The 15000-nt window shown below is 43.2% G+C and overlaps 1 protein-coding gene across 1 annotated transcript in view; it reads right to left on the bottom strand.

Annotated features, from left to right (window-relative positions):
- LOC310794038 (teneurin-3-like) overlaps positions 1 to 15000 on the bottom strand; it is a gene marked incomplete at both ends in the record, with an annotated part of 116806 nt that overhangs the window by 92029 nt on the left and 9777 nt on the right. Inside the window, 3 exons of the mRNA XM_083655900.1 lie at positions 1556 to 1699; positions 2684 to 2819; positions 3903 to 4034. Of these exons, the coding sequence (XP_083512026.1) occupies positions 1556 to 1699; positions 2684 to 2819; positions 3903 to 4034 (412 nt within the window). The remainder of the gene's footprint in view (positions 1 to 1555; positions 1700 to 2683; positions 2820 to 3902; positions 4035 to 15000) is intronic.

Here is a 15000-nt window from a genome sequence, read left to right as displayed (position 1 = left end):
CACACACACACACTCCGGGGGCCATGGCGTTCAATAGATTTACACAGGGCTTACCAGTATGGCTGACATAAGCCTGTTTAAGAGGCAACACTGCAAGTATAAATTACTGCCAAGCTTCTTCTCACTGAGCGAGAGACTTACAGTAGAGAATGTGTGTAAGAGATAGAGAGAGAATGAGAGATAGCCTACAGACAGACCCTCGAGAGATAGTATTGGATCCCTACTTCAGGAATGAAAAAAGCAGCCTTGATTGATTGTGTGTTTTTGAAAGCATAAAACAGGTGATGTATATATTATATTATAAAATGGCTCTCTCAAATCAAGCAATCTGATTGGTTCACAGCCATTGTATAATTCCAGTAACCGAGTTCAATAACCCATGGCCATGGGTTATTGGTTGCCATGGCAACTCTCTTACTAAGAGAGTAATAATAAGGCTTACCTCAAATGACAACGTAGAAAAAAAAATGGCGGAGACAGCTGTCAGATCCTTGTGAATCGATCTTCGCTTATAACTTTACTAATACTTCGCAGAAAATGATGTTTTGTACAAGAATAGATGCGGGCTAATGTCTTCTTTGCAAAAGAAAGGCTGTTAACTCCGCATTTAACCCCGCATTTAACCCCGTAACGTTAGTTGGTGTCGGGCAAGCCCTGAGAATGCAACGCTGCGGTCGAGCTGCCTGGGTTTCCAGAAAGCTCTCAGCCAAGCGCCAGGATTGGCCAATGTCAACTTCAGTCTCCAGAACGATCCAATCAAATCACCCGCACGTCTATCTTCTTGCTAGAGGTCCCGCCTTACAGTAGTGTTTCAACTGACTCTCAGAATACCATGCCAGTCGGACTTATAGTGTTATTATTATTATATTATTATACTTGGAACCCTTTTATAAAAGCAATATAGCACTCGAGCAGCGTGTGTTGTGGAATATATCCCCCTGCTCAGTTGTTATCCCACGAGGCCGCAGGCCGAGTGGGATAACAACTGATCAGGGGGATATATTCACCACAACACACTTGCTCTCGTGATATATTGCTTAATTATATTATATTATATTATATTATATATAATGTATATCATTCTACAACATCATGACTACATTCATTTTGAGACATTAGTGTGACTACCATAAAGGAACGGGACCATCACGAGAAGATTGGTAACCTGTCCAATGTTTACTTTGGTGACTATGGGGGTGACAGAATCTGTCATAATCTGTGATCACGTTCACTTCCGCCATTGACTCCAATAGACTGAGGACCTGCCACTAGTCTCCTAAGAGGGCCTGGCAGTGGTGAAACACACGTGGCACAGATACAGGAAGTGACTGGCAGGTGGACCATCTCACTCTAAACAATCTCTGGCTAGAGCTTTCAGAGTTTGTGGAGGTAGATGGTGGAAAGAGAGAAATAAAACGTCCACGAAAAAAAAAAAAAAAAAACTTCCAAAATGTGCATTAGCTCCGCCAAGGAGGTCATCTTTACATGCCTTTTGTCTGTTTGTTCAACAGCATCATGACAAACAAGTTAGTGTGTGTTGTAGCATGTGTCCTACCGTTCTGCACGTCCAGGATATGATGTTTATCCAGTGTCCATCCGCCCATGTTGGAAGCGTCCAGTTCGTATCCTTGCAAAATGGCCGTCCTCTTCTCCCACAGGATGAGGTCCAAGCAGGACTCATACTCAAACCCCACTGACACTGGAAGACAGACGGGGACAAGTCATGTGATTGTGTTTGTGTCAAAGGAAATGGAAACCCAAACAGCTAGCCATGTAGCCTCCTGTCCTGGATAACAGGAACTAAGATAGTTCATTTCAAAGCAATCCATCGTCAGCGTCTGTCGATTATTTATCAACACAGCAGTTGTTCGGTGATAATAATCATAATCATAATCATAATCATAATAATAATGTAGAAGTTGTGGTCACAAAAAAGTTCTTGGTCCTCGTGGGTATGTATATACTGGTCTACTGCTTGCTGGTTTAACACTAGCCTATGTTTTTAGCCGATGTTTCTTTCCAAATTGCTTCCACACGTCTCAAGTGTTGAAGTTTCCGAGACAGACAGAGAGAGAGACATACAGACAGACAGACAGACAGACAGACAGACAGACAGACAGAGAGACAGAGAGACAGACAGAGAGACAGACAGACAGACAGACCGACAGAGAGACAGACAGACAGACAGACAGACCGACCGACAGACAGAGAGACATACAGACAGACAGGCAGACAGACCGACAGAGAGACAGACAGACAGAGAGACAGACAGACAGACAGACAGACAGACAGACATACAGACAGACATAGAGACAGACCAACAGAGAGACAGACAGACAGACAGACAGACCATTCAAATGTCTCTGTATCCCTTGGAGCCCAGAGATGCTGCTTCTCTGGACATGTGGTGACCTCAGCCTTAATTGGCGTGAGATTGAACGGGAAAGAGTGTGTCACACGCCAGAGTTGGCAACCCTGTTATAAATCTGGAAATCTAATCTGCATGCTGGACTGATTTAGCCATGATATCCATGCCATTTCTCAAGGCTGATTAGCAAGCTAGGCTAACTCACCCCTTACTTCCAAGCTCTTTTGCTAACCTAACAGCAGTATGCTAGGCTAATTCACCCGTTACTTCCAAGCTGTTTTGCTAAGCTAACAGCAGCATGCTAGGCTAACTCACCAACTGCTTCAGATAGTCCATAGACACGCTGGCTGTAGGCATCTGTTTTGTCCCAGATGAAAGTGTAGGACAGGTTGGGCTGGGCGGGAAACCATTTCTGGAAGAGACGACCCACAACCGCCACCATCAGGTGAACCTGGGGACAACAACCAAAGGTCACCATGTAGCAGATCAGGTAAGGGCTTTTTTGTTTTACACCTGATACTGATTTTTTTAGATTGACACTGTCGATACTCAATGTGTTGTACCAATATTCAGTATCTTTAAATTTGACCATTTGAGCCGTTTCATAGCAAAATACTTACAAATCTAACTGCATTATTATATACTGGTGCGATACCTGTGGGGTATAAGGGTATAATAGCCTTATAGCCTTAGACTGATGACATCACAATCGGCACTTGTGCGCAGACATACTGACAGACACTCCTGGAATTATTAAATAGAAAATAGATTATATGACATTATAAAACGGCTCTCTCAAATCAAGCAATCTGATTGGTTCACAGCCATTGTATAAATCCAATAACCCACTCCAATAACCCATGGCCATGGGTTATTGGTTGCCATGGCAACTCTCTTACTAAAAGCCTTTGGTTACCTAAAAAAAAACAAATGGCGGAGACAGCTGTCAGATCCTTGTGAATCGATCTTCGCTTATAACTTTAAAACTTCACAGAAAATTATGTTTTGTACAAGAATAGATGCGGGCTAATGTCTTCTTTGCAAAAAAAAGGCTGTTAACCCCGCATTTAACCCCGCATTTAACCCCGTAACGTTAGTTGGTGTCGGGCTTTGCAGAAAGCACTCAGCTTCTCAGCAAGCGCTGAGAATGCAGCGCTGCGCTCGAGCTGCCTGTCAGGCTTTCCAGAAAGCTCTCAGCTTCTCAGCAAGCGCCAGGATTGGCCAATGTCAACTTCAGTCTCCAGAACGATCCAATCAAATCACCCGCACGTCTATCTTCTTGCTAGAGGTCCCGCCTTACAGTAGTGTTTCAACTGACTCTATCAGAATACCATGCCAGTCGGACTTATAGTATTATTATTATATTTATATTATCATACTTGGAAACCGTTTTATAAAAGCAATATAGCACTCGAGCAGCGTGTGTTGTGGCATATATCCCGCTGATCAGTTGTTATCCCACTCGGCCACTAGCTCTCATGCTATATTGCTTAATTATATTTGATGTTGTGTTAGATTATATTATATGTCCCACCTTCATGAGGTTGAAAGGTATAGATGATTGTGTCATGGTGACTTTGAGCACAGGTTTGTATCCAGCAGCTCTGGAGCTCAGGTAGATGAGGTTTAGGTCACTGCCTGGGATCAAGGTCTCTTCTTGTAACACCTAGAGAGGGACACAACATGTCAGAAACAGCACAGAGGACATAGCATCTATTCTGCTATCTCATGATCTGCTAGCATCTATTCTGCTATCTCATGATCTGCTCGCATCTATTCTGCTATCTCATGATCTGCTAGCATCTATTCTGCTATCTCATGATCTGCTCGCATCTATTCTGCTATCTCATGATCTGCTAGCATCTATTCTGCTATCTCATGATCTGCTCGCATCTATTCTGCTATCTCATGATCTGCTAGCATCTATTCTGCTATCTCATGATCTGCTCGCATCTATTCTGCTATCTCATGATCTGCTAGCATCTATTCTGCTATCTCATGATCTGCTCGCATCTATTCTGCTATCTCATGATCTGCTAGCATCTATTCTGCTATCTCATGATCTGCTCGCATCTATTCTGCTATCTCATGATCTGCTAGCATCTATTCTGCTATCTCATGATCTGCTCGCATCTATTTTGCTATCTCATGATCTGCTAGCATCTATTCTGCTATCTCATGATTTGCTAGGCTACAGTCTGAGGACATAGCGTCTATTCTGCTATCTCATGATCTGCTAGGCTACAGTCTTGACGTTGTATCGTCGCTGTCTGATGAAAACCACTTAACCACTTATTTCTGATTTTTACTTTTGACTATAGATGAATACTGTATATCCATTCTCATCTATCTACTGGTAGGTTTTTACATCTAAATGACCAATGAAAACATGTTTTATTGGGTAATCTATTTAACACGTACAACCATTGGACGCTAGACCTGCCCATCACACCGCCTATGTAACAGCAGAACCTCCATGCTCCTCCCCTACCTCATGAGCAATTACCCGGAATGCCATGAGGCATGGTAGAGCAGAACATAATGTGTTTCTGGCTTGGTTTTGTTTGTTTCTGGCATCGTCTGACATGAATAGATCAATAAGGTGTTTTCAGGTTGTCCCCGGGCTGCAAACTAATTTCAAGTATGCAAATCAAAGTGGTTTCTTTTTTTCCCAATGTTTTATTTTTCAATTTTCAGAACAAACAAAAGCAAAACAAACTCAGACACAAATATACACAAAGAAAAACAAACACATACCAACATTACAATAATTCTACCAGTCGCATAAGGTGCTTAAGTGCTTGTAAGGGATGCTGTACATAAAATCCTGTGCAAAGAGTCCATGAGAGGTTAGCAGGTGAGTTATTCATCGTTTCTAACCTCATCAAAGTAGGCCAGGAACAAGTCCCACATAATTGAGAACTTCCCAAGTGAGTTGGTCCTCAGGAACCTGAGCCTCTCCAAAGATCTGCCTCACTGCTGCCATGGCAGTGCAGCAGCTCCTTGGAAATGTGGCAGTAAGATGGCCAAATTAGATGAGTAAATACCAAGTTAGTAAGTACTTGAAAAAAACTAAGATTGCAGTGTCAATTGTTTTGCTCTCAAACCTGTTTGACTGCCTGATAAAGACACAAAAGTGACTCCAATAGAAAAGCACAAGGAACTATCTGAAACGTCTATTTGAAAAATGCATGAAATTACATCCTGAGGAAATTCCCCATTCTGACTGTTGGGGTGTATTGTTTTTTCCACTGCACTATTGCCTTTTCATTAGCCATACATTTAGTGTTCATTACAGATCCATTACATGCCCTTTAAGACTGCCCTTTTCACTGGCCTCCCCTTTAATGAGCACAGCACCAGCAAAAGCTAAGTGCTGGCTTTCCACTAGCCTGCTTGTGATCTGTGCTCACCACACACGCACGCATGCACGCACGCACACACACACACACACACACACATTCGCACGAATGCACGCATGCACACACACACACACACACACAAATGCACGCATGCATACACACACACACACACTCGCACAAATGCACGCATGCATACACACACACACACTCGCACGAATGCACGCATGCATACACACACGCACGCACGCACGCACACACACACACACACACACACACACACACACACACACACACACACACACTCGCACGAATGCACGCATGCATGCACACACACACTCTCACACACACGAACACACTCGTTAATAATAAAGAGAGGTTTTATGGAGCGCTGGTTCAGGGTTGTAAAAATATAAAAACAGATGCCGTTCTGTCATCTGTTTCATTTCCTCTGTGGACTGCTTAACACACACACACACACGCACGCGCACACTCACACGGACGCACGTGCACGCGCACACACACATGCACACGCACGCATGCACGCACACACATGCACACGCGCGCACACACACACACACACACACACACACACACACACACACAGTAAATGTCTCTTTTCATCTTTCACTAATATACTTAATCATTGACACACACAAGACATCTTCACTGTCAAATGAGCGTTTTAGGGAGTTTTACAGTGTGATGCCGCTCAGTCCCATCTGAAGGACTTTTTTGACTCTCTTGAAACCCAAACTTAGTGCCGCTGCCAGAGAGGACTTACTCTAAGTCTTAGAGTCTGATGTCACATTACAGAGAGGACTTCCTCTAAGTCTTAGAGTCTGATGTCACATTAGAAGAAATACCTTCTGCCATTAAATCATTCCCGTCAGGTAGGGAGGGGCATTTCTAGCAAAAACACTATTCGAAATTCGCTGGCCAAAGTCGACTTTTAATCGAAATTCGAAAATAAATAAAAAATGTAAAAAAAATTAAAAATGTATATATATATATATTTTTGTGAGTTAAATGTTGCATTGTCTCATTCTAAGTATAGTCGAATCGCTTGGTTTGAGCAAGTAAAACAATTTTTATAAGCATTTTAAGCAAGGTTTATGGAAAAATGAATGGCGGATGAAATCGCATGAAGAGGGAGAGGTTGCTTATAAAAATTGTTTTACTTGCTCAAACCAAGCGATTCGACTATACTTAGAATCAGCGGAGACAATGCAACATTTCACTCACAATTTTTTTTTTTTTTTTTTTCAATAAACGAATTTCGACTTTCAATAATAAAAGTCGACCTTGATAATAACAACGATTATTCGAAAATTCGAAATTCGATGCCCATCCCTACCGTCAGGTAAAGCGGCCGGGCCGGATGGATTTGGTGCAGAATTTTACAATAAATTCTGCGACATTCTCGCCCCACTCCTCCTTAGAATGACATCTAAGAAGGACAAAGCCTAAAACATTATATGAAGCTAATATCTCCCTCATTTTAAAAAAGGGGAAGGAGGAAGTAGACCCGGCCAGCTACAGACCCATAGCACTCCAGAACTTTGACAGAAAGGTCATCACTAAAAAGCTGGCTACCCGGCTGAACAAACATCTGTCATCCATCGTTCATCCTGACCAGACAGAGTTCATCCCGAATAGGTTATCTAATTTGAATGTCAGACGCCTCCTCAACACCATGTAGGCAGATCACAGTAAGTCCAAGGCTGCAGCAATTTGATCACTTGACGCACAGAAGGTGTTCGATCAGGTAGAGTGGCCTTATATGTTTGAGTCACTGCACAGATTCGGCTTTGGCGATTCATTCACACCCTGGGCAAAGCTCATATGCTAGTCCAACATGTTCAGTATAACCAATGGTGACAAGTCAACCAGGTTTCCATTACTTCACTCGGTCCAGCAGGTCTCTCGCTGGTGCTCTTCACCGTTGCGCTCGAGCCACTCGCCTTAAAAATACGTAGTCACCCAAGCCTTGCAGGCCTGAAGGTCGGAGGCATTGAGACGTGTATCAGTTTGTATGCCGACGATGCAATACTGTACCCACATAATTCAGAAAAGTCGATCCCCCCTCTCCTAGAATTAATCATCTCCTTCGGTAAGCTGTCCGGATACACAATTAACTGGAAAAAGAGTGACTTTATGCCTCTCTCTGATGTCTTCACTCCTGGTTTCCTGGAAAATCTCCCATTCAAATAGGCAAAGGACAGCCTCACCTATCTTGGCTTGACCACGATACCCAGAGATCCTAAACTAATATTTAAGTTGAACTTTGCAGACATTGCCCCCTATTCTCCCACAGGCCTTCGGCACTAAAACGGGCCTTAACCGCAAAAAAACGTGCCTTGCGCCTGTTTTGGGACGATATCAATATGGCTTTACGCTGCCAAATGCGCTTTAGGCCGAATGGGCGTGGCGCAGTCCCAGAATGGGCCAAAGTGGGCGTGTCGGCCTTAAATCTCGGCGTACTGATATCTTCGCACCTGGCGTAAATTTAGCGCTTTGCGCCTTTGAAAACCAGGCCTATTCAGTGCACCAGTGCTCTTCTGCCTCTCCCCTGTCACCCTTCTCTGTCTCTCTCTGAAACCAGGCCTATTCAGTGCGCCAGTGCTCTTCTGCCTCTTCTCTGTCACCCTTCTCTCTCTCTCTCTGACTCCCTCGCTTAGACAGGCACAACACACTTCCCATATAGGAAAAATAAGTTGTAAGTTGTCTGGCCTGTCCCAGCATGCATTGTGCTTCTCCATTTCACTACTAAATAGCAACCAAATGAGGCGAAATAGATATAAAAGGTTGATCTAAATTAATGTGTAATGGTAACACAACCTGCAATTGTACACATTTCAATATTGGACCAAATGAAACATCGAAATGAATACACCACCCTATGTGAAACATATATGTCCTCCTGGGCCTATATATATCTCATCGATTTAACGTGATTTAGATAAGTGACAGCGGAACGCTTTCTACTGTCATGTGCTCTACTGTGATGTCCGCTCCAATAACTTGGCCCTACTTCACATTTATTAGTTTTACAATAAAAACACATTTATGCAATGACTTTACATAATGTAGGGTATATTTATGTGCATCATTCTACCTGCAGCAGGGGAGAGAAAACGATATCGTTCTGGACAAACTTTCGCCAATATAAAATGAATCTCATCATATAGGGATAGGCTATATTTTTCTAGCTGATGCCTTTAGAACATTCTTTTCACTTTGATCTTGCTATAGTGTAGCGTATTTACATGCTTGCAGTATTTAAACTGCAGTTAGATTGGTTTGAGAAGCATAATAATATGGAATAATAGCCTATAATGGAGACAGACAGACTGGATGAAGGGAGGGGGAGGGGGCAGAGCGTTTGGCTTTCGTCTGGTTTTGCGGGACCACTGGAATTGACCACTAAAAAGGCAAGCGTGCGATTCGTTTATTGCAGTTATCCAATGAGCATGACGGTGCATAATTTTACGCTTAAAAGGCGTGGTTGTAATGCTTTAGGCTGCGTGTAGCGCCAGCACGACGATATCAAGTGCGCTGGTCCACGCCCACTGATTTGCGCTGCGCCAGGCGCTCGGCCTAGAAACAGCGCCGATGCAACGATAGGGGCCTTTGTCTCAAGACTTAGGCCATGTCCACACGGAGACGGAACCGATCTTTTTTTTTTTCAGTTTAAGAAAAGTTTTCCATAAACACGGAATTGTTTCAAGAAATGTGTGTATCCACATGAAACCACTGAATACCACTGAAACCGCTGTAGTATATATGCCAGGCCGGTAAGTGGCGCTGTAACGCTGCCACAAAGTACACCAAAAAGAGAGAATAAGACAATCTCGTCAATAATGGCATTCAACCACTAGGGGCGCACAGTCTATAATGTGTATCTCACTGTAGCGAGCAGCTTAAACCCTTGGCTTTGCGGGGAGGTTTGCCATGTCGATGAATAAAATGATTAAACCTATACAGGTCTCCCTGTAGCCTACAATAGTGATCATATCACTCCAGTTCTTAAGTCCTTACACTGGTTGCCAGTGTGTCATAGAATAGATTTTAAAATACTGTTATTAGCAGTGTTGGGAACGTTACTTTAAAAAAGTAATTAGTTATAGTTACTCACTACTTGTTCCAAAAAGTAACTGAGTTAGTAACTGAATTACTCTATAATAAAAGTAACTAGTTACCAGGGAAAGTAACTATTTGCATTATCTCCACCTTGAAAATGCCAAATTTTTATGGATTGCTGCAAACCTGAGGGTACCCTCACGGGCCCCTCGGGCCGACCAAAACGGGCCGAGGCCGGGCTTGTTTTTTATTTATTTTTAATTAATAGGTCCGGGGTCGGGCCGTTTCAATAATTCAATTAAATAATGTTGTATTAGCGTACTCGCTTGATTTTACACAGCGGAGCACAGTCAGACAAAGAGGAGTGCACAGACACTCCCATAGCCACACACAGACCCTGTCCGTCCATGTACAGCGAGCGGACAGCTCCCGAACACAGAGAGAGAGAGAGAGAGTCAGAGAGACAGACAGAGAGAGGCTGCGCAGGACGGCCGCGTGGCGACGCAGCACGCGGAACAGAGAGGGAGAGAGATGTGTCATTATATCGTAATATTGGCTTCGGGCCTCGCAACGGGCTGGATCCATGGATGTATTAAAAGAACGGCTGGATCGGGCACGGGTCTGCATGTCACGGGCCGGGGAGGGCTCGGGCCGAAATTTCAGCCCCGCGCAGCTCTCTACTCCGGACTCGCCATTTCTGCTGCTTCCTCGAATCTGTTTGGTGTGTCTGTGTGTGTGTGTGTGTGTGTGTGTGTGTCGCCCGTGTCCTGACTCCTGGCTCGTGTGTAACACTGGCTCCGATTGGCTACCATGAAACACATGACTCTGCCTTAGCCAATCATAATCGTTTATCTCGTTATAACCCACCCGGTCTCCTCACTTGACAACACTAGTGTAGGCTACGGGTAGTTTACTCAATCATTTCATAGTAACGCACCGCATTTAGCGTTCAGTAACGATAACGGCGTTGTAACGACGGAAACAGTAATTAGTTAGATTACCCCGTTACTGAAAAAATAACGGCGTTACCTAACGCCGTTCTTTTAAACGGCGTTATTCCAAACACTGGTTATTAGTCTATAAATCACTTAATGGCCTAGGCCCAAAATACATAGCTGAATTGCTCCCACGCTACGAACCGTCTAGACCTCTTAGGTCAGCAGGGTCCAGCTTATTAACTGTCCCTAGGATCAAATCAAATCATTGGAAGGCCGCATTTACCCACTATGCTTCTGCTAGCTGGAACAAATTGCCTGAAGACCTCAGATCTGCCCCAACTTTACTTACTTTTAAAAATAGACTAAAGACTTTTATGTTTACCGTCGCTTTTAACACGTTCACTGCCAATGGCGAGTTGACTCGTCAAAAAAAATCCAACGGTTGACTGCCAACGACGAGTTGAGACGTCAAAAAAAAAAAAAAAATTTTTTGACGGTGCTACGTGGATCAATGCCCCCCACGTCTCCTATAAAAATATTGGAGCTACCGAACGTGTACAACCCATTCCACCGACCCACTAAGTGGCGACAGTGCTCTCCATTCTAGAGGAAGGCAAGCAAAAAGCAGTGTGAGGAAGCCATTCTCATGAAAATGGATTGGCGAAAACGCTTTCGCGCTTGGGAGCTGGCGGTGGGGTATTGCAAATTTGCATAATAGATTACGGGTGGAACACACTTTGAAACACGCAGCATAAATAAGACCAGAATCGCAAAAGCTTCATCAAAGCTCTCAGAACCCCGCCACGGGGTTCTGAGAGCTTTGATGAAGCTGCTGTGCCGCCAGCAGGCAGGCACAGCAGCAGCAAAGCAGTGAGCCTGGTGACGCGAGGTTACAGCAGCAACAGAAACGAGCTTGTGACACGCCCGCTGCAGCCAAGAAGAACACACACGGAGGGAGGAGTTTGAAGGAGAGGGGTGTTTCCTGCTGTTATGGAGGAAATTACTGTTCAAAACTATTGTTTAGATGTCTGACGTCTTTACTGATGCCAAAAATGAATGGTTAAAGTGACTGTTCTATCGAATTTCACAAAAAGCCGTTTATCTCTGAATAAATTTTCAGACGCTGAAACCATGCTGTATTCAACTGCTAATGCTTACATAACTACTAACTCTACAAACTAACTCTTTTAGACAGAGAAAGCACACATTCTATTAGTTCTTTTGAGATATTGTGTGTTCACAAAATCCTAACAGAAACGAATCCTCGGCTCTTGAAAGATGAGCCAGAATCCTCAAAAAAACCCTCTGGCAGAAGCTAACTACAGTATTGAAAAACGGCTGGCAGTGAATGTGTTAACTGCTGACAGCTCAACTTCAAGTTCAAGTAGTTTATTAACTACTATTAACTAACTGATTGAGCTGTTTCTCAATCAGTATTATACAATTGGTTTTAAAACATAGATGATTGCAATTATTGCTAAAAGCTGCAGGTCTGGGGGATGGTTCCGTAATACGGATATACTCACAAGAGGGTGAGGTGATGCGTCAGGAGGGACGCACGCGTAAGGGGAGCTTAAAAGAGGACACCATACTCAGACCTGAGTTTTATGTGTGTGTAGTCATGTTTCTTATATAGTCATGATGTTGGGGGACTAAATATAGATAAATTGATTTATTCTATTATGCAAACCCAATGAGTCCTTTATAGGTTTTTAGCTCTTTTTGCAACTGCTGCGCCTGTTGCTTAATGCACTTTTTATACTCTTTTTTTAAGTTTTGTTGTGATGCTTTTAAATGTCCATTTTATTCTCTTCTTTTATTCTTTTATTTTTCTGTCAACCATTTTATGTGAAGCACTTTGAATTGCCTCTGTGTATGAAATGTGCTATACAAATAAACTTGACTTGACTTGACTTGACTTGACAATATAGAACGTTAACTATCGGTAACGTTCCTGATATCATCCACTTCCATGATCTTTAGACATATGTTGCAAACACATCCCAGCATATTGGCCACTCCTGCACATCACAGCACAGGCTAAATGATGCAACATAAATATACATTATATAAACTCATGGCATGAATGTGTTTTTATTGAAAAAGTGGCATCAAGTAAGCTAAAGTCTTGTTGGAGTGGACACGAGTGAACATCACAGTGCAACGTGTGGTCGTCAAACCTCTCACTTCACTATTCACGTTGTATTTGCGAGGGCTATATATAGAGCATCCCGAGTATGTGTGTTACACTCAGGGTTTCCATTTCATTTCATTTTGCCCAATATTCAAATATTCCAGAATTGCATGTTGTATTAAAAATAAATATTATTTCTATCTAACACGTTTAGCCTGATTTTGTTTGTGTCCTTGTAAAAACTTAGTCGCCGCTAAGCTTCTTGGGAAATATCCGATGAAGGGAGGGGAGGGGTGGATGGGAAGAGGCAGCTGTGGAGCCCTGAGGCTCAGTAGCTAGCGTTGCTAGCAGAGAGAGGTGGGGCTATGTCGTCATCGGTTCAGGAAAGATGCGTATGGGTTGTAAACACGGAAATACAAGGGTGGCGTCTTCAGATTTGTTCACTCTGGGACCCGGTTTAAAAAATGTGCGTATCCTCCCACAACGTATACTCCCAGAACGCTGGTTCCATCTGGACGAAACGTCCATACGAGAAAAAACTTTAGCGGTTACACCTAAACTCGTCTCCGTGTGGACATGGCCTTAAAAAGTGTATAGAAAACTGGAAAATCCTGCCCCTCTCCATGATTGGCCGTATAAACTCAATTAAGATGGTTTCTCTTCCTAGGTTCCTTTATCTTTGTCAAAATCTTCCCATCTTTCTCACATCAGCTTTTTTCAAATAACTGGACTCTGGAATTCTGTCCTACATCTGGAATTATAAAAACCACAGAATTTCGAAAATTCACTTTCGCTGCCAATGTTAGGGCTCTGATGTACTGGCACCAAGGGACTCCGGGTAACTTAACTTCCGGGCCCTCCTTGTGGTTGACAATGGAGCTGGCAAATACAAGGGTGGCGTCTTCAGATTTGTTCACTCTGGGACCCGGTTTAAAAAATGTGCGTATTCTCCCACAACGTATACTCCCAGAACGCTGGTTCCATCTGGACGAAACGTCCATACGAGAAAAAACTTTAGCGGTTACACCTAAACTCGTCTCCGTGTGGACATGGCCTTAAAAAGTGTATAGAAAACTGGAAAATCCTGCCCCTCTCCATGATTGGCCGTATAAACTCAATTAAGATGGTTTCTCTTCCTAGGTTCCTTTATCTTTGTCAAAATCTTCCCATCTTTCTCACATCAGCTTTTTTCAAATAACTGGACTCTGGAATTCTGTCCTACATCTGGAATTATAAAAACCACAGAATTTCGAAAATTCACTTTCGCTGCCAATGTTAGGGCTCTGATGTACTGGCACCAAGGGACTCCGGGTAACTTAACTTCCGGGCCCTCCTTGTGGCTGAAAATGGAGGCCAGCTCCATTGTCAACTCTTCCTTGCCAGCCATGCTATTTGCAAAAAAAAAACAGGGACATTAGAAAATTTAAGTTTTCTCATGAAAAACTCCAACTAGAAACTAGACTTTTAAAGCAAGTCAGAAGTGTTCTGAGTCTCTGTCCAGTCAACACACCAATTTGTTTCAATCGCTCTTTTTTGGCTCCAGACAAAAACTATCATGCCTGGAGTGAGAAGGGGCTAGTTTCCATCAAAGACCTATAGGCCTACATACAGTATGGTCATTTTGCATCCTTTGATCTGCTGAAGAAGAAGTTTGAGTTGCCCGGCACAAACTGGTTCAGATTCCTGCAAGTCAGAAATTATGTTTGATCCAAGATTTGCACCTTTGAAGCACTCCCAAATGAGCATGCTTTTTTCTGTGTATTGCTGAGCGCTCCTCACTCCAAGCATCTTATCTCTAGATTTGTATGTCTGTTTGACAACTGCAACACGGCCTCTACTGAGAGGATTAGAGAAGCATGGCAGGGGGGGAACTTGGTATTGATTTATCTGACATTATATGGGAAAGGAGTTTGCCTGTGGTACAACTCTGCTCAGTTAACAGCAGACACCAGCTGATCCAATTTAAAGTTGCTCACCGTCTTCACTACTCCAAGCATAAACTACACAAGATCTTCCCTTCTGTCTCGTCATTGTGTGACAGGTGTCAGGCATCAGAGGGTACACTATCTCATGCCTTCTGGTTCTGCCCTTCATTAACAGGATTCTGGGCCAAAATAT

This window comes from Poromitra crassiceps (genome assembly GCF_964638095.1).
Source record: "Poromitra crassiceps genome assembly, chromosome: 19".
Classification (NCBI taxonomy): Eukaryota; Metazoa; Chordata; class Actinopteri; order Beryciformes; family Melamphaidae; genus Poromitra; species Poromitra crassiceps.
Note: the sequence above shows the minus strand (reverse complement) of the source record. Positions and strands in the feature narration are given on the sequence as shown.